Raw genomic sequence first — 23,003 nt, forward strand, 5'->3', positions numbered from 1 at the left:
GCAGCATCACCATCACTCCAGATGGCACCTTGATCATTCAGAATATTAGCAAGTTAGATGAGGGCAAATACACCTGCTTCGCAGAGAATTTCATGGGCAAAGCAAACAGCACAGGAGTTCTCTCAGTTCGAGGTAAGGGCATCTTATTGCCACTGGGACCAAATGTAATAATGCAGGGATTCTCAAGCTTCCTACCCCCAGGGCCTACTCAAGGAGGCTGAAAATTACTGAGGGCCCACAGTCACAAAATTCTCTTATTTTTCCCATAACAGGTCTCCTCAGTTATCCCCTTCCTTTCTATTTGCAGTTTGTTGTTGTTGCTAAGTATTATCGTATTATCTTACTTTCTCATTTCCTTCAGCACCTCCTCTGGCACTTTCCCCTCAGAAGAGGGAGACCCTCCCTCTCTCCCACTAGCCTCAGACTTCTCTCTCTCCCATCATGCAAGGAATCATTGAGGCTGACTTTAGTCCAGCCGAAAGGCTGTGGCATAGCTAGGGGTGGGGTAGGCAAGTGAGGAAACAAGCTGTGGCACTGAGGCCATGTGGCGAGTCCCTGCGTGCTGTTTGAGAAACACTGCAATAATGGAAAGGTCAACAATACATTTTGCCATCATTTCTGCCCTGCAAGTACTACAGCAAGAGAAGAGTTTATTGCTAGTTCACTGAAGTAATTAAAGTGGGCTTTCCTTCCTTTCCAACCACATTAAGCACACAGTAAAAGATACAACTGGTTCAAGACGACAGTGTTGCAGCCCTTCTCACTGATTCTTTGGGGATGGCAGAACCATAACTGAGGTGCTCTGGGCTTTCCTAGTTTCTAGTTATTTTTTTCACCAGCAAATCTGTATTCAGAGACAGATGTCATTCACCTTTTTCTGTGCCCGTGTTATGTTAATGAAAACTGATATGCACAAACAACTATTGACAACCAACGATCATCTCACCTGCTTTTTTCTGCAGATGCCACTAAAATCACCCTCGCACCATCCAGTGCTGACATTAATGTAGGTGAAAATATTACCCTTCAATGCCGTGCCTCTCATGACCCAACAATGGACCTCACCTTTACTTGGTTCCTGGATGACTTTCTCATCGACTTTGTCAAGTCCGAAGGCCACTACAAGCGAGCTAGTACAGTGAGTACTGCAAATCCCATGATGCCCTGTAATTTCCAGAAAGGTGGTCACAATTCAAGGAGAACCAATTACCCTTCTACCTTTTCATTGGGATGTCCTCTGATAGATCTCATCATTTGCCCACTGCTAAGATGCTGCCTGATTTTCTGTTGCCTTTCTCCTCTTTTTAAACTTGCATGCCGCAATTTCTCAGCTTGGTTCTGACATTATTCCTATTGATTCTTCTATCATAGAAAGAGAACATTGGAGACCTTTTGATCTTGAATGCTCAGCTGAAACATGCTGGTCGATATACTTGCACAGCTCAGACAGTGGTGGACAGTGCTTCTGAGTCAGCATTGCTGGTTGTAAGAGGTAATTTTTCTTGTCCCATCACCCCACAATTTTTGCAGTGACAAGTCCAAACAAGTTGCCCTCTGCCTGCACTTGCTCCTGCTCCCACTCCCAGAAAGACAGACAACTTATATTCTCCACAAAACAGTATAAGAGCTGAATATTTATCTTGCAACGCAACTCACCCACTAGTGAAGCTACAGAGTAAAGTTGGCTCTGTCTAGTAAACCTGATGCCCTAGTGCCCATCATTAAAGATAGTCCAAAGTATTTAGAGGGTTGGCAAAGGCTGATCTCATAGTAAGGGCTGCCCAGTTACATTTCATACAAATATACACATTCACATATAGAATTGCATTCTAAAGCAAAAGAGAGAGATGGAACCTTTTTCTAACAAGGTGGAAAGATTTACTTAATGCAAATCCAGAATTGTGGTGTGTTACTACAAATCCTTCAACGGGGGCTGTGTGATGACAGCCTTACATTTCTCTTTATATAGGAAGATACTGAGGATCAGGGAAAGCCTTGGTAAAGAGGTGTGACTTCAATTGGTGGCATAAACACCACACAATTGGTGCTCACCTAATCTCCATGGGAAGCCCATTCCATATGGCAGGTGCCACAATGGAGTAGCCCATTCCATATGGCAGGTGCCCTCCTCTGCACTGCCCCCCTAATAGGTCCTGGTACAGTCAGGATGGCTCCATCTGCAAACTTCAATCTGTACAGAAGAAGATGTAGCTCTGAGTTGTTCAGGGCTTTATGTAGGAAAATGGACATCTTAAATCTGGCTCAGTAACTAAACAGCAGCAAGTGCAGCTCCTTTAGCACAGGCATTATGTGCACACGTATCATGAAGCAAAAGTCCTCTCTCTTAATGTTCTTCTACGTGGTTCTGGGATGTCATTGTGTCTGTTGTTCTTCCCTTTTTGGTAGGTCCTCCAGGGCCACCTGGTGGGTTGGTGGTGAGGGACATCAAGGACACCACAGTGCAGCTGAGCTGGAGCCGAGGCTTTGATAACCACAGCCCCATTGCCAAATATGTCATCCAGGCCCGCACTCCACTCTTCTCCAAGTGGAAGCAAGTGCGCACCAGTAAGTGTCTTGAGGGCAGTGGCCCACACGGAACAGGCTTCAGTAGGAGGCTTCGCTGTTATTCCTTTAGCACTGCTTGCTCTATTTGTTCTATTCTCGTGCTTTTGGGTTATAGATCCTGCAAATATTGAAGGTAATGCAGAGACGGCCCAAGTGGCCAACCTCATACCATGGATGGATTATGAATTTCGGGTCCTGGCCAGCAACATCCTTGGAGTGGGAGAACCCAGCGTGCCTTCTACCAAGATCCGCACCAAAGAAGCTGGTGAGTACACCACCCAGTGGTGATGCAGGGTAGGGTCTTCTCTTTGGTGGGCGTTGTGGTTATGAAACTCCCTCCCTGTAAAGCTGTAGCTCTTCCCCCACCTGATCAGCATTTTGGTGTAGTATGAAAATGCCTTCTTACAAAATTGCTTCGCTCACCTGCTGTACTTATCTATCTTAGTGATATTTTATTCTGAAACAGATTTTAACTCTAATTTTTGTGCCTGTATTTTTGTTGTATGCTGTCCTGAGCTCCTTTGGGAAGAAAGGTGGGGTAAAAATGTAATAAGGTATTTTCCAAAGCCAGAAGAAGAAGAAGAAGAAGAAGAAGAAGAAGAAGAAGAAGAAGAAGTAGTTGTTGTTGTTTCACTGCATGGTGCTATCAGAATTCTTATAATGATGGAATGACTCACAGAAATTATTTTGACCCAGTGGTTGTCCCAATCAATTGCTTCTTCAGCTTATGAACTTATAAGATACATGACCTTCACATTTTCATGAGGACTAGAACGTCTGATTTTAAAACTCCACAAAGTTTCTGTGGTGATTTATTGGGCCTTCTTTTTTAAGTGCATGCATTTTTGGACTTCCTTAGACTTTCCAAAGTGGTGTCCTTTAAATGTTTTTTTTTTTTTTAATTGACACTCATATTTCACAGGTGAAAGTTCAGTGGAACAATCTAGCTGAATTTCTGCTTCAATATACCTTCTTTATGATGTAGTTGATTGATTCTAATTATTGAAACGGTGCTTTTCTTTAGTATTGCTTGACTTTTGTTTTCCGATTTAACCTGTCATCTTCTGCCTCTCTTTGGGGGGATCACTCCAGCCCCTACTGTTGCACCGTCTGGGCTCAATGGAGGAGGAGGAGCACCTGGGGAACTCATCATCAACTGGGCGGTAAGCCAGCCACACAAAAGGGGGCAATTTCATTGCTGACAGCTCTCTGTTTTTCTTTGCATTTCTTCTGGGAGTAGGCAAAATAATCACTGTGTGTTACGTGCAAAAGCATGTTTGTTGTTCAGGAGCACAAACACATGGAGGGGTTAACAATGACTGTAGCTTTCTTTGGTTACAGCTTACCAGAGTTTGTCACAGCATTGGGCAGGGATCCCGACATCAGGCAGTCTACCTGCTGGCTGATGTTGCCGTCCAGTCCATGTTCTAGGGCGCATGTGCCACATGTGGCACCTCCACTGCTGGAAGGATCCCACTACCTCCCAGGCCACTTCTGGTGCCAGCTCACCATTTGCCATCCTATTATGCAGACAATGTAGTTAATAAAGAAGTTCAATTTGCACATGTTTGTAAAATAAATCTATCAATTGAGAGTAATATAGGCTTTTGTTTTCTATAAAAAAAAGATCCCTATTTGATCTATAATAGTAGTAGTAGTAGTAGTAGTAGTAGTTAGCTCAGGGCGGCTAACATCATAAAACTAAGACAGTATACAAAGAGCATAAGAACATAAAAACAGGCAATCAATTAATTAAAATACATCTTAAAATTAGTTCAGAGCAAATTAAAATCTGGACAGATGGCAATCCATGGGTAAAATTGAGAGTGGTTAATATTCTCTAGGGCCAACTGTTACCACTGGTCTTATAAAGGACCTGCGAGTGGACTAGGAGGCCTCTTTAATGCTTGTTCTTATACAGAAAGAAAAGAATCAGACTGAACCCCGACCAAAGGCCTGGCAGAACAGCTCCGTCTTGCAGGCCCTGCGGAAAGATGTCAAATCCCACAAATCCTTTAAAGAAGGATCCGGGATTATTTCCATGTGAATAGTACTTTTCTTTTCTTAAAATATTTTTTATTAATTTTCCATTTAAACATATACAGTCACATCATTGTTACCCACTTAACTTATTTGGCTCTTTAGGAGCCTACTGACTTCTTTCCCTCCCACTTCTTGGCTTTCAAAAGTAACCTTTATATCACAGCACTTTATATATCTTCCAATTCTAATATAACTCATTACAAAACACCTCAAAATTTAAATTAGAAAAGTAAAAAAATTATCATTACAAGTCTTCAGATAACCTTACTAAGTACTTCTCGTTTCTAAGAAGGATACTTGATTTTAAACTGTGCTACCCGAGTCCAGATTTTACCTCCTTTTTGTTCTCTTGCTCGTTTGACCAGCTGGCATGTCACTGTTGTATGCATAAATCTGTATAAAGCATGTCATGTGAATATGAAATCTGGATCCAGACCAATGTTGTGGAGTCTTTCTGTTTTGTTTTCCTCCTCAACTGGTCCCAACCTGCATTTCAGCCAATGCAACGGGAGTACCAAAATGGAGACGGCTTTGGATATAGGCTCTCTTTTCGCAAAGAAGGCACTCAGGTGTGGAAGACAGCAAGCGTGCCCCATGCGGAATCCCTACATTATGTTTATCGCAATGAGAGCATCGCTCCCTATACTCCCTTTGAAGTGAAGATCAAGGCCTTCAACAGGAAGGGGGAGGGGCCAGAGAGCCTGGTGTCCATTGTGCATTCTGCAGAGGAAGGTAGGCTGGGATCATAAGAGTGAATTGCATACTTCCGAGTATTGCTTCGGCTCAGTTCAATTTCCACCTGATGCTTCTCTCAAGAGCACCAGATCAATAGCATTGCAAGAGTTGTTTCCTGCCTTGCCCTTTGACAGGAGGCCAAGTGTCTGGCTCCTGATCTTTGCGCCTTGCAGATATTTCTAGACTTGGATTAGATTTGCCCATAATTCCAAGGTCTTGCTGTTGTATGTCCACAGAACCAAGAGTGGCTCCCTCTAACGTTACTCTCAAGGCAGTGTCGGCCACAGAAGCAGATTTTTCTTGGGATCCCGTGGAGCAACATGAAATGAACGGAGTCCTTTTGGGCTATGAGGTAAGAAGAAAGGGGAAGGAGTGGATCTGGAGCAAGGCTCAGGTTCAGAGACAACACCACAAAAAGAAGCATTGGACTGGCATGGTGGTATCTCAGCAACTGTTTGCAGAGCCACCTCAGTTCAGTCGGATAACATGACAGAATCTCCTCTTGTGGATAAGCTGATATGGGCTGCTCAGAGGAAATAGTCTTACTGCTGACTTAAAAATAAAACACCTCAGTGTCAAAGGAGCTCAGATTGCCATGTGTCCCTGTCTTCAGATCCGGTACTGGAAACATGGTGACAAAGAGGAGGCTGCTGACAGAGTGAGGACTGCGGGACTTGTCAACTCAGCACGTGTAACAGACCTCCAACCTAACACCAAGTATCGTGTGGCTATCAGGGCTTACAACCGAGCTGGGACTGGGCCAGCCAGTCCTCCCACCAGTTTCATGACTACAAAACCACGTGAGTGAGCATTAGATGAAGCTGCCTTTCTTTTCTGTAAATACTTCAGTCACCTCTGATATGTGTGTCTGTAGCTTACTATGCCTGCTTTTTTCCCTTTTTATTGCTGTGTTTTTTGTGCTTTATAATGTGTGTTGCATCTATGATGGTTTTATTTATTTTAACTTGCAAGCTGCTTTGGGTTTATCTTCTTGTATAGAAAAGCAGTACAGTGGTGCCCCGCAAGACGAATGCCTCGCAAGACGGAAAACTCGCTAGACGAAAGAGTTTTCCGTTTTGGAGGTGCTTCGCAAAACGAATCTCCTATGGGCTTGCTTCGCAAGACGAAAATGTCTTGCGAGTTCCTGCGGGGTTTTTTTCCCTTTCTCCCCCTTTTTCTAAGCCGCTAAGCCGCTTATCAGCTGATCCGATAAGCCGATAAGCCGCTAAAAGTCGCTAATAGCACTAATAGCGCTAATCCGCTAATCCGTCAATGGGCTTGCTTCGCAAGACGAAAAAACCGCTAGACGAAGAGAATCACAGAACGGATTCTTTTCGTCTTGCGAGGCACCACTGTATATACATTATATAGTGTTGGGGGGAGGAGGTTGTCTGTGTGTTGACTAAGGGTGTGCCCCAACCACAACATTTGTCTTGTATTCATAGCATTTGAAAGCAGCCTGATCTGTTTCAGATCCCTATCCATCTGATTTGATTTGTGAATTGGGTCCGAATCTGATGTGTTAAGTCCAAAGCTTTGTTTCACCCAATTTAATATCATGAAGAAGCTACAAATGATGTTAACCATTTTCCTCCCTTTTCACATAAGTGGATGAAATTTGCAAGCAAATGAGTCCTTGCAGAGTAAATTTGGGCTGCCAAATTTCTGGTAGATCCATCCCAGAGTGGCTTCCTCTAACATTTGCAATTTGTCATTATTGAATGACACTCAAAATCTGATGCCTTATGCATATGGCACACTGTGCCTTGTGGTAGAACTGGCCCGGAGAGGATTCCCTTTCCAATTACCAGAGGAGTGGGAGGGAAGCAACTGTATCATCTTTATGGCAATGAGGGCTCAGTGTATTCTGTACATGTACATCAGGGAGGAGAGACATTGGGAGAGAGAAATGGGGATGACTAAGAATTGAGGAGAAAAGAAGAAGGTAAGTAAGAAGGTGGGAGGAGGGCAGAGAGACATAGGGTGGTGCCTTATACTGACTCAGACCACTGGTCCATCTAGTTCAGTATTAGAAAATATCTACACTGACTGGCAGCAGCTCTCCAGGGCTTCAGGCAGGAGTCCCAGCCTCACCTGAAGAAGCCAGGCGTTGAACTTGGGACCTTCTGCATGCTCTGCCGCTGATCTACAGCCCTTTCCCAAGAGGCTAGAACAGGCATAGGCAGTGGCAGAGTTTCATGCTCTGACACTGGGGGGTGGAGAGCAGACGGGAGTGGGGCATGGCACCCAGAGTGGAGGCATGGCCCCCAGAGCAGGTGGAGGGCACAGCCGCAATGGCACCCCCCTGGGATCGCACTGCCGGGGGCGGTGCGTTCCCCCCGCACTCCTCTTCCTCCACCAGTGGGCATAGGCAAACTCCAGCCCTCCAGATGTCTGGGACTACAATTCCCATCATCCCTAGCTAACAGGACCAGTGGTCAGGGATGATGGGAATTGCATTCCCAAACATCTGGAGGGCCGGAGTTTGCCTGTGCTAGAATGACTGAGGAGATGGGAGAAAGTGGAGCACATGAGGAATGGGTGGGAGAGAACAGGGAATGCTCCCAGATTTGTAGAATGGGTAGCCAGATGGCAGGTGGGAGGAAGGGTTGTGTGGATTGGATTTCATCAGCCAAAGCATTGTCTGTAGGCCTCTATCTTGCTTTCTGTTGCTGTAGTAAAGATCTCTGCCATTTTGTATCCTCTAGCACCAAAAAGGCCACCAAGCAACATTTCCTGGAAGTTTTCCAGCACCAGCATTAGCATCAAGTGGGATCCTGTGGTTGCCAGTTCAGATGAGTCTGCTGTCACTGGGTACAAGGTAACTTGTAGAAAGTTCCCCCTCCACCACCGCCCTTGGCTGAAGGATTCTTAACTTCTGAAATGCAGTATAATAAGTCAGTGCAAAGTATACCCCCCTGAGAAATAACACTGGGTGGCAGGGTGGTATTTCATTAATTTACCGAGTGAGCGAGACTCCTCATAAAATAAATGCTCTAGGCATTGCACAAATAAAAAATAAATGAAATAAAAAATAACAGTAAATCCATACTGCAATAAAACCACAATAAACTTAAGAGACAACCGGCATAAAAGTCCAGATACACAACCAGCACAATAAAATGCTGTGTGCAGCACGGAACTAAGGCAACTATCAAATACATACATTAAAAACCACTAAGCTTTCCCGGGGGAATTAAATCCAGATCTTAAAAGGCTGCTCCATTCTTCCTCTGTACTGTGGTTCTGCATCCGTTGGGCAGCTTTCCATTTTCTCTGGGTGTATAGCTGTGACTCTACACATCCTTATCTGTAAGTCCCATCAACATTTGATTTCTAAACAAGGGCTTAACTCCCAAGTAAATTTGCACAAGATCAGGCTCAGGAACCTCCTGCAAGATATTGGAAAACGCATGTGCCGCCCCTGTGACTACTAGTTCCTTAAAAATAATTGAGGGATGGGAGTGAAGTTGAAGGGGACTCAACAACAGTAAACTCAACATGTCTCCTCCCAATAGATGCTGTACCAGTCGGACCCGCACTCAGCTCCTGTTCTGTACACAGCCGCCAAAAATTGGATTGAGATCATGGTTCCAGAAGACTCTACTCATGCAGTGGTGCAAATCAGGACGACTGGTCCAGGAGGAGATGGAGTCCCAGCAGAGGTGCGCATCCTGAGAAACAGTGGTGCGTCTGCTCTTCTCTTTTCTCCTTATTCTACATTTATCGTGTAGGCTCAACTTTTCGCCCCAGCAGGCAAGTTAAAAACGGCAGGATCAATTGCCTTTAGTAACGGGCAAGTTTATTCTTCCCTGGCTTTGTTACTTGGTTCTCTGCTTTGGTGTGACAGTGGGAAATTAACAGGGATAAATGCTGGGGAAATAACAAGATTGAATGCTGTAGTGCTGGGTCACAGTTCTCCAGTATGGAGGATGAATAAGGACTCTTGTTTCACACTTGAGTTGGAAAGTGTGCCTTGCCTGAACTCCTGCCCAGTGTCCATGGGTATTTAGTCAGAGTGTTTTGATTTGGTAGTGAAATGGGACATGGAACCCATCCCATAAACATTCTAATGCATATTAAAACCCTGGGTGAATTGAAATATGTGATGAGGGGGTAAAGGAGTTCAGTTCTGCGCCGACTTGGATTCAATAAAATCTTAACTGGATAAGAATTACAGGGCTGCAGGGGTGACCTTACACTTGAAGCAAGCGCCATGTGGCTCTGAGGTTCATACTTCCAAGCCAGGGAGTAAGAATTTTGATAACAACACTAGAAGTACAGGTTCAGCCACCACTGTGAAATGTGTTTGGGACCTGTGTTTAGGAAGTTGAAGAAGCAATGCAGTAGTGGAGCATGGTGGAGTAGCACCAGTACTTTGTTTTTAGGGGGGGAAAGGTGCTGGTACTCTGGTTAATTGCCCTGGGTGCAAAATTTCCTCAGGGCCAGGAAAAGCAATTACATATAGAATAATTCCTGCTTGGGGAAGGAGGCAGAAGGGCTCCAGGATCCTGTCAGAGCGTTGCACCTCCTTCCCAAAGTCCAGGAAGCATTTGCCCAGCTTAGGGAAGGAGGTTCAATGCTGTGACAGGGTCCAAGAGCCCTCCTTCCTCCTTCCCAATAAAAGGTGGTGGTACTGTGTACCATTGCATACCACCAGGAAAAAAAGCACTGGGTAGAACAGTAAGCCCTTAAACTCAAGTTTAGTTGTCTCAAATTCATTTTGAAGAGGCAAGCAAACTCCTAAGAAATCCAGTTATAGTGGCTGACATATGCACACAGAAGCAGGACTGTTACATCAGCTGCACACTTAAAAAGTGTCTCTGGAACAAAGTCAGAAAATAATCATGCCAGTGTTTGGTTTGGTTAAAAACACACACACACACACACACACAAAACAAACAAACAAAAAACCTTGGAGAAGAACAGAGTGAAACAGTAGTTCTTCATCAGTAAATCAATAATATTGAGAAATGTATTGCAACGCAAGCAGTTGAGTGATCAATTAAGCAATCCACTAATTGAATGACTAGATCAACAAAACTCTCTGTACAAATACATCTCACTATAAATGGCTTGTATTTTAGAATACTTCTCTCCTGGCTGGCCTTTGTTTCACTTATGTAAGTAAAAGTTGGGCATCCTTCAACTAGCCTATCTTACCATGAGCACTTCTCTTATGTAAAAGGGAGAGAAAGATCTGCAGTGGGAGATGGACTGAGAAGGATAAACTGGGAGTCAAGGACAAACTGAGAAACATCTGTACAGCCTTCATGTAACAGGAGGAACTAGGAATTTAATGGGCGGAATGGGGAGGGAAGCTGGAAACTGCAGGTGATTGAAGTACCCTTGACATGTATCTAGGTACATAAACATTCACACAATAGGCTTCCACCATTTCAAAAATGTTTTGCCATCAGTGGGGTGTTTTGAATAGGCCTGGATGTTCAGCTATATTGTCATGGCCCCAGCAGCTAATCCAAAGCCATAACAGGGACAGTTAAAGGACAAACCACATGAGCCTCTTTCAGAAGCATGGCTGGTACTCCACATATTCAGTCATCACGAGTGGTGGCAGCAGGTATGTGCATGCATGCATAGGCAAGCTACACACATACGTCAGAATGCATTCATTGAACACACAGACCCCAAGCCATGCTTATATATATATATCATGCATAGCGTTGATCTCCAGGCTCCCATAATCTGCCCCCACTGGTTCTGGAATCTAGAGTTTGCTCCAGTACTAGAACAATGCTGACTTGCTGAGCCAGTGTTTTGCCTTTGCCTTTGCCTTCCCCTGTAGCATAGCATACAATGGAAAATGCAGAGCAAACACTTCAGGAAATTCTGAAGCTTCTGCTTGTTCAAAACAAAGGGCCTTTTTACTTGTGTTTTTGCAACTCAACAGCATTGTTTCTTTCTTACAGGGACCAGTATGATGGTGCAAAATTCTGCTGACCGTCCAGTGGCAAATACAGTGGTTGCTCTGATGTACTCACTAATTCTGTCTGCACTAATGGGTTGCTTGGAGCTCTGATAACCAGCCCCTGTTAAAGAGAGATGTTGGATTCCTCCTCATCAAGCCAGAGAGCAAATCAACAACTGACCATTGGGAGTACAAATTTCTACTACAACTAGTAGTAGAAAAGAACTCAAGAGAAAAATATATATACTCTTTTCTTCCTTTTTCTTTTTTTAGAAAATAGAATATTTCATACAAGACGTGAGTCTTTAATCAGTCAGTGGTTTTTTTTAACTGAAGAAACAAAAGGATGAATTTCATATGAATTCTGGAAACTGGCTGTCTCATATTACTGTATTCAGTAGATTCTTCTGCCTTACAAAGCCATGTACAGAAGGAAACAGACTCTTAAAACTCAATCTTGAACCTTGTTTTCTTTCTTTCTTTTTTTAAATTACAGAATAAACGCAGTATCTTTTGGGGAGAGGTTTTCAAAGAGACGAGCATGCTCTGTATCATTCCAGCCAGTATTGAACTGACAACTCTTGGGTTCAAAGATGAAGGAGAACTCACTGAGTGGCAGCATTAGTCTAATCACTGCCTTTCATGGCAACCAACGGAAGTGGAGAAAGCTAATGGTGATGGACAAGCATTTCCCACCCCAGACTTTAGAAGAAGCAAGCAGAGCTTTGTGAATGGGTTGCCAAAAGTAGAAAATTGAGGCTCACGGGTGGAACCAAAAACATTAAGTTGCCTTGCCATGTGGCTTCCACCCAGTATGTGCTGCTTGTAATCTTCGGTGCTTTGCCACACTTGGCGCAACACACATGCATTTACCAGTTCTTGCATATTCCTTTGGTTTCCTTCTCCTTCTCCTTCCCCTGCCCCACTTCACTAGGTGTTCTGAAGAGAAGGAGATACCAGAGGAGCTTTTATGTCAGGAGGGAAAGGTTCAGGGTCTGTCTAGAAGGACGTTTGAATGCGGTAGACTGTAGGTGGTTACTGCAGAAGCCTCTTTCCACTTTTACTTAGTAATATCATCTGTCCAAACTTCCATTAACCTGCCTTGGACCTGAGAGCAAATTCAATCTATTAAGTTGTCTTGCCTTTCCACCTGTAGGAAAGTTCTCAGGTCATGTGTGGTTGCCAAACCAATAAATATTTGGAAATGTTATGCCTCTCAATGCCTACTGATCACTGTCAGAACTAAATAGTAGATCAATCGAGCGCCTGAACTGAGACATAAGAATGCTGACAGACACCTTTTGTTTCTCAGAACGTTCTTCAGTGATTTAATGTTTGTTCTTGGCTGGTTGATCTCTCTTAGTGTGCTTTACATCTTTTGTAGACTAAGGAAGGGGGGGAAACTTCAGCTCCCCAAACAGCTTGTAAGAACGAACCAATAAGATTAGTGTAGGAATCCTGTTACGCACTATAAAACACCCTCGTACTTTCCTGAACTCAGAAAATAGGACAGATGCTTACTGGGGCTACCCAGCCAGATGGGAAGGGAAACGTTTAAGGTGCAGGAGTTGCTTCTTTTGGTGATTGGACAACTTCTTCAGATCTTAAACATACAGAAATGGCTTGATGATGGTGTTTTCCCCCTTGGTGATGGTGTTCTTCATATTTCACAGTGTTGAACGGATGTGGATAGCAACCCCTGTAGCTACTCGGTTGGCTGGAGAGGTGGTGATTAACTCTGGCAGCGTCTCCCCAAGCAATTATCAGCTCTAATAAGGGGGTAAATATAGGTACTTCACTCACCTTCAAAGGAGAAAGCTAGAGAAAGAAAAGGTTCGTTACAAGTCTATTTTATTGTGTCTGCTCCAGTCCTAAGGTACCTACATAGAATGTGAATTGTCCTCCATAATTTACATCCTTTTTAGAAATGTTAGTCTTAAATTATGTGCTAGCTTCCCCTTTTGATGGAAGCTCTTCTGTTGTTCCAATGCAAGTTATAGCTATGTTTTGTATATTTTATGTGAATTTTAGAGTTCTTGCTCTATTTTTATTGAAGGCTTGGTATATTTCTTGTTTGGGGTAGATTGGTTGGCATTAAAAGGTTTTGTTGGCATTAAGGGAATCTCTCCAACATATGAAGCAAAGTTCATTCCCAAATTGTTTGTAACTAGATACTGGGAAATGAACCAGGGACCTTCTTCATGTGGTCTACCATTGAACTGTGGCTACTCAAGATATGTTACTCAGAAGCATCAGGTGTGAGTTATCTCTGCACGACACATTGTGGTAGGCTTAAATTAAGCTAGAGCTTGGACCAGGAACCTATCAAGTGATCAAACCAAGTTGCCTTTGAAAATGTGCAGCATACAATAACCTCTCCTCTAGGTAGCCATGGAGTGGGATCTGATTAGAGGGTGCAGGTTCCAGGCAAGCTTGAGTTCCACCATTTTGCTCTTTCAGAAATTAAATACTGGTGGCAGCGTTCAGAGTATCTTTGGTTCTCTAGATGCTGCTGGACTACCATCATCCCTGACCATTGGCCATGCTGATTACTGATGATGGGAGTTGAAGTTCATCAACATCTGGAGGGCCACAGGTTCACCATACCTGTCCTCAACAGTGAGAGGTAATATAACATGGGATGGAAAAGGAAGTGCTCACCCAGCATGCCGAGTTCTCCTGACAACCTGGGCAAAGAGGGCCAAGTGATGACGGCTGGGTGTTTGAAAAACTGAGCCTTGATATTTTGATGCTTAAACAAGATGCAAACTGAAAAGGGCACAGAAACCTGTTTTCCAGTGGTCTTGTATCACCCCTTCAACATAGTCTGCTCTACTTTGGTAATGTGGAAAACCTAAAAACTGTAGAGTAACTTTACTAGCATTGTGTATAAGTGCGATGCCAATAGTTTTACATTTGCATTCTATTAAAAACAGCCACTGGTGGGATACATCTTGTTGCTCTGCTCATCTCTGTTGAGTTCGATGGGGTGTAGCCTTGTCTCTTTTCAAGGGCATGAAAAGGCCTTTTTCCTTCACTAAGGTGGGGGGGGGGGTCTATGAATCCAGTCAGGGCCTAGGCCCTACCTCCTTGGCCAAGGAGTTCCACCTTGGTGTTAAGCTAGTTGTATCTCATCCCTCTTCTGCTCTTTCCCAGGGACCCCCTTGGTTGTTCTCTCCTCCATCTAAGGGGTGGGTGGGTGCCAAACCAAGCTGCCTTCTTAAAAAACAAACAAACAAAAAATCTTTATCCTGACAGAAGAAAGTGTTGAAGGTATCCTCCAGCTTGCACTGGACGGTTGGAAGTGGGGATGAAAGAGCACATTTTTAAGCAGACTGACCTTATTTACATCTCCCAGGCTAATATATGCCTAATACATGGATTGGACCATAGTTGACCTTCGATTTTGCACTTCTTGGCCCAAAATACATACCAAAATGTGTAAAAATAATAAGAAGTGTTTTTTAAGGTTAAAGTAGATTTAGAAATGCACACATGGATATGAAATACACATTTAAATATGATTTTTGTAATAAAATACATATTTAAATATGAATTTCTGTATTGATTTTCAATAAGTTGAAGATTGATAAAGCAGGAAGTGATAGATTTGTGAACGAACATGTGAGAAACTGACAGAGACTGGAAATAGACAGATCTGCCTATCTCTAGCTGGAAGCTATTTCTTTGGGAGCTAACACAGCGTTGTGATTGGCTAAGAGACATGACCTGTAAACCAAGAGTTGATTGATTCACAGCTTGCCTCTGCCATGGATGCAGTAGGTGGCCTTAGACAAGCCGCTATCACTCAACCTCAGTGCCTCATCTGTAATAGGGGGTGTGATAATAATACTGATTTGCCTTTCAGGATGATTTGTAAGGATCTCTGAGATCATGTACGAGGAGCACTTTGAGGACTCCAAATTGCTACGAAAATGTTATTGTACTTTTCAGTTGCATATATTGTTTTGTTGCAGTTCTTCCCTCCTGTTGACCTGAAGGAGTATTTTGACAGCAGTGCGCAAACTCAAGTCAGGGTGTATAGAAAAGCAAGCGGGAGATTTTGTTCCACACAGGCAAAAAGGGAGAGGCAGACCATGTCCCCTGCGTGGGCCATATAAGAGTGTTTCATGCCCTTATCTAAAAGCATGCAAGATAGGCATTTGTGCAGTGCATCAGTGTGTTTTGGTAGGCCGTATTTTAGAATGAGGGAATTTCTCCAGAGAAGCAAAAAAAGACATCCTTGTTGTATTCTAGCATGCAATCTAGAATACTTCCAATTCCACTCGGCTTCAAACGAGGCTGAACCCTGTGGAGAACTTCATGCCTATAGCTGTGCTAATGAAACAGTTTGTTATAGTTTATGTAATGTGCATAGAATGGGATAGAACTGGGCATGCCAGAGACACTTTGCAAATGTTAACATTTCCTTGGGCTCAGGTGGGGCTCAGGGCAGGTATCTTCATGCTGAACTGCATCCCTGGCATATTACTGGCAAAATTCACCTGTGACACATTGATTGGAAAGGATACCAGTTGACTTTTTTCCATGAGTGTCACTCTAGACTTCAGACTTGCTGTTTAAAATAAAGCAGTGTTTTAAAATATAAAAATGAGACACCATTAGGATGTATGTTAAATAGCCCTGTGAAATCACGTGTGTGTGTATGTATGTATGTATGTATGTATATTTATATGTGCATTTGTTTTTGAATTTGTGTTATTTCTTCTCATGCATTGAAATATATTCTTTTTGTTACATTTACATTCATACTCCAACTTACCATGTATAAATAAAACTGCAGTACACATTCAGGTTTTATACTGTATCAGTGTTTTCAGGCAAGTGAACAGTAGAGAGGCATCTACTGATAGCTGTCTTGAGGACTTGCAGTAGATTGGGACACAGGTGGCGCTGTGGTCTAAACCACTGAGCCTCTTGGGCTTGCCGATTGGAAGGTCGGCAGTTCGAATCCCCATGGCGGGGTGAGCTCCCATTGCTCTGCTTCTGCCAACCTAGCAGTTCAAAAGCACGCCAGTGCAAGTAGATAAATAGGTACCGCTGCGGTGGGAAGGTAAACAGCATTTTTGTGTGCTCTGGTTCCTGTCAGTGTTCCGTTGTGCCAGAAGCTGATTAGTCATGCTGGCCACATGACCGGGAAAACTGTCTGTGGATAAACGCCAGCTCCCTCAGCCTGAAAGCGAGATTAGCAACGCAACCCCAGTTGCCTTTGACTGGACTTAACCATCCAGGGGTCTTTTACCTTTACCTAGATTGGCAAAGATTTCTGGGTCCCAGAGAGCTGGGGGTAAACATAGTGGCTAAAGGGACCTATGAAGTCCATGGTTTGAATCAAATCCCTGTCATTAACTCATTGTGTTGTCTTAGGTGGTCTACTCTCAATCTATACCTGCAATAATGCTGGCTTACTTTACAGTGTTAGTGAAAAGACTGAAGCTAGATCAGGGGTTCCCCAAACTGTCATCTATGAGCTTCTATTCAGGTGTGCATTTGTGAGTTTTCGTATTGCTGCTTTCATTTTAATATATTTTACTTTATTCAGTCCTGAAGCTCCTATCTGGTACATATCTGCCTCCGAGCAAATTTGCGTAGCAATACGCTGCAAGTGTATGTCCTTTGCTCCTTTCCCTCCCAATCCAAAAAGTGGATACTGCAAAACTGAAGCCTGCCCACCCTTAAGCATTTTCCCATGACATTGACAAATCTGAACTCTGGACCTACAGAGGTTTTCCCCATGCAGCTTGGCATCACTAGTAATGCCAAGGATTGTTCCAGCGGTGGGAAGGCTGTGGCCCTCTTGGTGTTATTAGACTCCAACTCCCAGCATGGTCAATAATTGGGTATGATGGGAGGTATAGTCCAACAATATCTAAAAAGCCATGGGTTCCCCATCCCTACTTTCATCAGAGAGAAGCAAGTGCCCACCTTAGGCTCAGTGCCCCTCCTGCCAGTCACCTAGTGGGAGATCAGTGCTGGTCACCTTGTGGGTGTACAGGGAACAGCTTCCTGAATGCTGCCGCAGTTCTGTATCCTCCTCTTGCAGTTGAGATTCCCTGGATCAGGGCTGTTAGGAACTGAATACCAGAATACAATACAACTTTCCCCTTTATATATATCCCCAAGATATATATAAATATATATTTTCCCCATTATAGCTGTGTCCATTACACAGCATGGTTTGATTAGTTTGACTGCTAAGTACAATAATTCACTAAGGCATGATCCACACTGTTTCTCATTTTCATTTTTTTTATCCACACTTAGACCGGCATTTTTATTTTTCACAGATAACGTGTTTTGCCTGCCTGCCTTTCACTGCTTTCATCCACTGATGGTAGTAAGGTTTTCTCCATCTGATTTGAGCGTGAAGGTCAAGCAAGGTCAGGGGTGTCATTGATGTGTTCTGTGGTATGCATGGTATGGTTTTGTTTGGAAGGATTCCTGCTTTCTCTGTTTTGAAGCAACCCAGTGGCGTAAGGTAACTGCAACAGCACGTGGTCATTCACTTGTTCCAAAGACCATGTATGGAAAGGGAAGGATGTGCCCATTCCAGGTAACATGGCCATTAACTTAACACAAGCTGAATGTAGTCTGTGGCCTCCCCCGACCTAGCATTCTCCAGGTGTTTTGGACTACAACTCCTGTCATTTCTAATCACTGGCCAAGCTTGCTAGGGATGATGGGAACTGGAGTCCAACAACATCTGGCAGGCACCATGTTGGCCACCCCTACTCTATAGATTGCAGTGGAGCTCACCAAAGCCACATCACAATGACACAACTGATGTGGACTCCCAAGCTTTTGATACTGACCACAGCAGGAGCACCCCATGTGGTGGCCTCTAGGTGTGGACTGCTGCCTTCAGCAAACCCAACCAGCACTGCCAATGGCCCTGGGTGATTGATGAGAGTTGCAGTTCACAGCCTCAAGTGAGGGGACCACATTGGCCACCCATGGAGGACATTTTTCTTCTGGCTTTGCCTAATCACTAATCTGGGGTCTGGCTTCCTCGCACTTAACTTGAAAACCTTACACTATCTTCAAGAACTCTCCTTTGCCTCTTCTATTCCAGTTTCATTGTACAGGAAATGGGGGTGGCGCAAGTACATTCTCAGTAATTTTGTTGTACACTATTTTTTTAAAGAAATGAATAGAACAACTAAAAAAAAAAGCCCCCAAGCATTGTAAGCAGATTATGATTAATGTTACTTATTGGCTACAGTAGCACGCAGTTCTTAAATAAAGATCTTCAAAAAGACTTCAGTGAACATCTCCGTTGTGACTTATTTCCAAACGTGTATTTCTTCCAACCAGAAGTTGGGAATGATTTGAGCAAGAGGTTGGAAGTGTGAGCCAGAAAAAATAAAGACAGTGCTGATATCCCCACTAGCTGGACAAAGGAAGGCAATCAGGGTAAGAGTGGGGGTGGGGTCTTCGTTAAGCTGAAACATAGCCACCACCCACCCTGGCAAATATACCATCCTGTATTGAAATGTTGGGGAAATCTCTGAGATGGCAACCATGGGAAATTGTGCAAATAGATACACTATGCAATTTTTTTTCAGGGGGTGCAGTACTCCCCTAAATTTCAATTATGGCTTCAGGGGTGGAAAGGCGGTTCACATTGTCTGAACTATGCTGGGAGGGATGGAAGGAGAAGTTTGGTTGGGATTTTAATGCAAACCTACCTGATTCACACTTCCCAAAACATCCAAACAAAAGCACAGCTCCTCTCTGAAATTTGGACTTCTCTGAATTTTGTGTTGGGAGTTTTCCAATCAAATAACGTGTGCAAAAATGTGTGTACAGGAGAACCTGTGTATAGAAACACATTAGCTTAGTGAAAAATAACATTCAATGCATGCTATTAGGGAAATTTGTTAGCAAATATGCGTCTATCGTGAGAAATTTGCATGGGAACCATACAGAATTTTCATGAGAAATTAAAAAAAACCCTGCAAGCTAATGCCGAAATGTATTGGGAGCCAATAAGAAGAAAACATTAGGTTTTTCCCTTTTAAGGTGTCATCGTCTGCATGTCTGGACCACTTAGCTACCTGTCACACTGAGGCCCACTTGTCATAGAAAGAACCTGTCATAAATTTGGCCAAGGAACCCACCTTACAGGAAAGGAACATCCATCAAATTCTCAGATATTATTCCCAAGAGAATGTCAACTGCTCACCCACCAAGGCAGTAGTGTAGCTCAGGCAAAGCATGTACTCTTACCACAGAACCCACTAGCTGTTACAAATTCCCAGATTTTGCACTACCTTTCAGAGGTTTTAGCTTCAAACCAGCGGTTGGGCACCTCAGACTTGAAGGCCATGTGTGGCTCTCTATCTACGCCATGCCCCTTGGCAGGCCCCCTCCCCAGTATCCTCCTCGAGTGCTTATTCCTGCATGGCATATGTCCATGAACTCTGATACCTCTTGCATTATGGAGAGGTTGGTGTGTTATGTGGGCAAGTGTAGAAACCTCTGGCTTTCTCGTAGCTGGAATGCAGCCTACTGTAAGAGTCTCATCCTTTATCCTACCCTCTGGCCCCACCCACCATCGTTATGTGGCCCTCTGAACATTGTCTATGAGAAAATGTGGCCTGTGGGCAGAAAACAGTTTCCCCACACTTAACCTTTTACCATTAAGGCACAGGATGGAATTTTATTACTCTCTAATAAATCAAATGGAACTATGTTTATGATTAACGTCACCAAATGATCTTCATAAGCCTGAAATGATAAGATTAACATAGTGAAATTGTAATGTACAAGAGCAATCTAATATAGCAAGTCTACAAAACAGCACATCTCATTCCCCATCACGTTCATCGTTTTCATGGGGGTTGGGGCACAGGACACAGTAGAGAAGGCTGTGCAGCACAGCCCCGAGCACCAAGCCGCTTCCAATGCCAACCAGAAACACAAACACAGCCCTCTGGCGCCATGAGCCCCACCGACCCTGAGCTGGCATGCTGGTGGCGTTCTGTTGGTTATTTTCACTTTCTGATTGCTGTTCCAGCGTTAAGGATTTGTCAAAATTCAAATCCACCATGTCGCCAGGGATCACGCGAAGTCCAAAGTAGATTCTCTTGACAACCTTGTAGTTTTTCATGAACTGCACATCGCACCTGTACGTCCCCGCATCGTATTCCTCAGCGGGGTAAAGCTTAATAACAAAGCCAGGATTCTTGAAAGGAGCAAAGAGAGTATCGTCTGTTGTGATGATGCCTCGGGCCAGCCTCCATGTGTAGCTGAAGCTCTGGGTGTCGGGACCTATCTCCGCAGTGGTTAGGCAGCTGATCTCGAACGGCCTGCCCACCAGGGCGGTGAAGTGCCGCATCCCACAGATCCAACTGTTCAAACAGTCCACCTTCCGTCGTTTGCAGCCTCTCCTTTGCCCATCAGGCCTAATCTCACATGACTCTTCTTCCTTGTAACCCAGCCCACAGGTGACGCTGCAGCTTGTGGAACTGACTATAACTCTTCCCGAAGCCGTTATCAGGGCTTTGGGAATGGTCACTGCCCCATGAGAAGCCACCGACAGCGGTACAAAGAAAGCAAAGGCCAATGTGCCCAGGGCCAAGCCAGATTCTGTAGCCATCATACTTGGAGAGTCCTTTTACAATCCATTGGGCGGCCTCGTTATATGACTTCCTGAATATCATCCTTTGTTAAAATATCATAAATGTTTCTGTGGTGTGAAACAGATGCCTTTTCCTGAACCTGCTCCCCAGCCATAAGACATTCTCGGAATATAAAAAGCAGCCAGGTGGCATCCTGCCAAGGGAAAGAAACTTATTCAAAAGGTGAGCAAAGTTAAGAAGGATGGTGCAATTAGTAGCACAGCATAGCTGTCAACTTTTACCTTTTCTTAACAGGCATCCTATTCGGAATAAGGGAATTTCCCTTAAAAAAATGGGAAACGTTAACAGCTATGTAGCACAGTGCTATGCAATGCTTTGTTAAGTCAATCTCTGGGTGGCATGTTCAGGCAGACACAGCCTCCCTAGCACAATCATATCACATAAAAAAAGCTTAGCATAATCAACAAATCAGCAGAACTTAGTAAATTAATTATGATTGCAATCCTACAGCCCAGAGCTGGGACAGTTGTAGCCCTCCAAGCTGTTATTGGACTATAATTCCTGTCACTACCAATCTTTCGTTTTACCAGCTGGGCTTGGAGTCCAGAAATATCTGGAGAGCCACAGCGACTTCACATCTGCTAATATATGCATTGGATTGCAGCCTCACAGCCTTATGGTACTTTCACCACAATCCAAAACCAATACTGAGTCACTCAAGATCAGGTGCTTCTCTGAAAAATTATAGAAAAAGACAGAAGCAGCACAACAGTAAACAAAACAAAAAAACTTCCTGGATCCCCCAACTGGTTTCTCTTTACTGCCTTAATACATAATTAGACCATCAGAGCTAAAATTGGGTTTTCTGGCAATGTAAAAAAATCTGCATCAGACTTGCCATGACAGCAGTGTTTTCCATTTTAACATACCAACTTTAAAGACAGACAAAACCAGGGACCAGTTTCAATGTTACTGCTTTACCAATATAGATTTTATGACCTGTGACAATAGATGTGTGTAAAAGGTACTTCAGGAAGAGTAGTAGGAGCACAATTATTGTAGTTCCTAAACAAACTTTCAGCAGAAGTGAACTCCGACAAGAGGCCTGCCCTGGAATTTTGATTTGAGGTCTCTAGTCTGAAATGTACTAGTTTTCCAAACATCACAAACCATAGGAAAGTATGAAGCTGCTATACACTGAATAAAACTCTTAGTTCATTCATTTAGCACACTGCTCTGGCTTGTCAATCGCTCTCTAGTCCTGCCAGCTGAGGACAGTATGGAAAGAAATGCTCTCCAACTGCACAGATCGCTATAGCAGACCTGCCTGGAGGGGAAGAGAGCATCTGAATAAATGTGGGGGGCGGGGACTCAACTATTGTAGATGTATGACGCCAGAACCAGGATGGAGTTTGATGACTACCTTGCACTAACCCCAAATTCTACCAATAATCTTACTCTACCCACCCACTCGTAAATCTGGTACCACAGAAAGCAGGCAAAACAAGAAGCGATACTTACGCAACAGTGACTTGTGCATTGTGGATTCAAATTGAAAATACTACCAAACTACAAGAAATTACAAAGATTAGTTTTGAATTTGCAGGTAGTTTCAAATTTGCAGCACTGTAGACGAGGAACATCAGGACTTCATCAGTCAAGCAGTTTACCATTTTTCTAAACTAACCATTAAGAGAAAAGGATCTGAACCCTGCTCTTTTCTTCAGTGTTCATTCAGTCATTAATGCCTCTGCGATGCCAGTGCAGTTATCAAATTGTGATGTCACAAACCAGCTGTTCCAACTGTAGCATCATGCCAGCAATGCCAAACTATTACATTCATACTGGCATAGTGTACTGTAAAGGTGATATTAAGAAGACTATACTGAACCAGGAAGCTAGCTGATTTGTCCCTAGGGTTCTAATGGCAAATTTAAAAAAATACACATCAACATCATAATCCTCTGCAGGACGTATACGGTAAATAGTGTGTGCATTTATTTATTTTTATTATTCTTGTGACATGTTTTAACTGTTTCTCATTCTGAATTAATTCTGGGAGCTGCTGGTGAAGGGCAGGTGATAAATTTATTACTAGCGGAAATAAAATCTGGGTCATGGAAGTT

General features: G+C 43.6%; 2 protein-coding genes across 5 annotated transcripts in view; one reads left to right on the forward strand and one right to left on the reverse strand.

Annotated features, from left to right (window-relative positions):
* CNTN2 (contactin 2) overlaps nt 1-18,556 on the forward strand; it is a 72,576-nt gene extending 54,020 nt beyond the window's left edge. For 2 of the 4 annotated variants that reach the window (XM_082228140.1, XM_082228141.1), the window contains exons 12-23: nt 5-132; nt 963-1,138; nt 1,372-1,492; nt 2,407-2,565; nt 2,681-2,830; nt 3,658-3,728; nt 5,106-5,340; nt 5,580-5,695; nt 5,957-6,143; nt 8,052-8,164; nt 8,862-9,030; nt 11,274-18,556. In XM_082228140.1, the coding sequence (XP_082084266.1) occupies nt 5-132; nt 963-1,138; nt 1,372-1,492; nt 2,407-2,565; nt 2,681-2,830; nt 3,658-3,728; nt 5,106-5,340; nt 5,580-5,695; nt 5,957-6,143; nt 8,052-8,164; nt 8,862-9,030; nt 11,274-11,383 (1,735 nt within the window). In that variant the 3' untranslated portion in view covers nt 11,384-18,556. Of the gene's footprint in view, nt 1-4; nt 133-962; nt 1,139-1,371; nt 1,493-2,406; nt 2,566-2,680; nt 2,831-3,657; nt 3,729-5,105; nt 5,341-5,579; nt 5,696-5,956; nt 6,144-8,051; nt 8,165-8,861; nt 9,100-11,273 lie in introns of all 4 variants that reach the window. The other 2 variants (XM_082228142.1, XM_082228143.1) reach the window with 2 other exon arrangements.
* A 1,371-nt stretch (nt 18,557-19,927) lies between these two features.
* TMEM81 (transmembrane protein 81) lies at nt 19,928-22,939 on the reverse strand. The gene is made up of 2 exons (XM_082228164.1): nt 22,399-22,939; nt 19,928-21,070 (listed from the first exon to the last, which is right to left on the reverse strand). The coding sequence occupies exon 2, from the start codon at nt 20,895-20,897 to the stop codon at nt 20,103-20,105; it is 795 nt and encodes a 264-aa protein (XP_082084290.1). The 5' UTR covers nt 20,898-21,070; nt 22,399-22,939; the 3' UTR covers nt 19,928-20,102.
* Nucleotides 22,940-23,003: the final 64 nt, after the last annotated feature.

Source organism: Podarcis vaucheri (assembly GCF_965113315.1).
Source record: "Podarcis vaucheri genome assembly, chromosome: 6".
NCBI lineage: Eukaryota > Metazoa > Chordata > Lepidosauria > Squamata > Lacertidae > Podarcis > Podarcis vaucheri.

Excerpts from the sequence above, each read along its gene's own strand:
- TMEM81 (XM_082228164.1), bottom strand. The coding sequence starts at position 20,897 with ATGATGGCTACAGAATCTGGCTTGGCCCTGGGCACATTGGCCTTTGCT.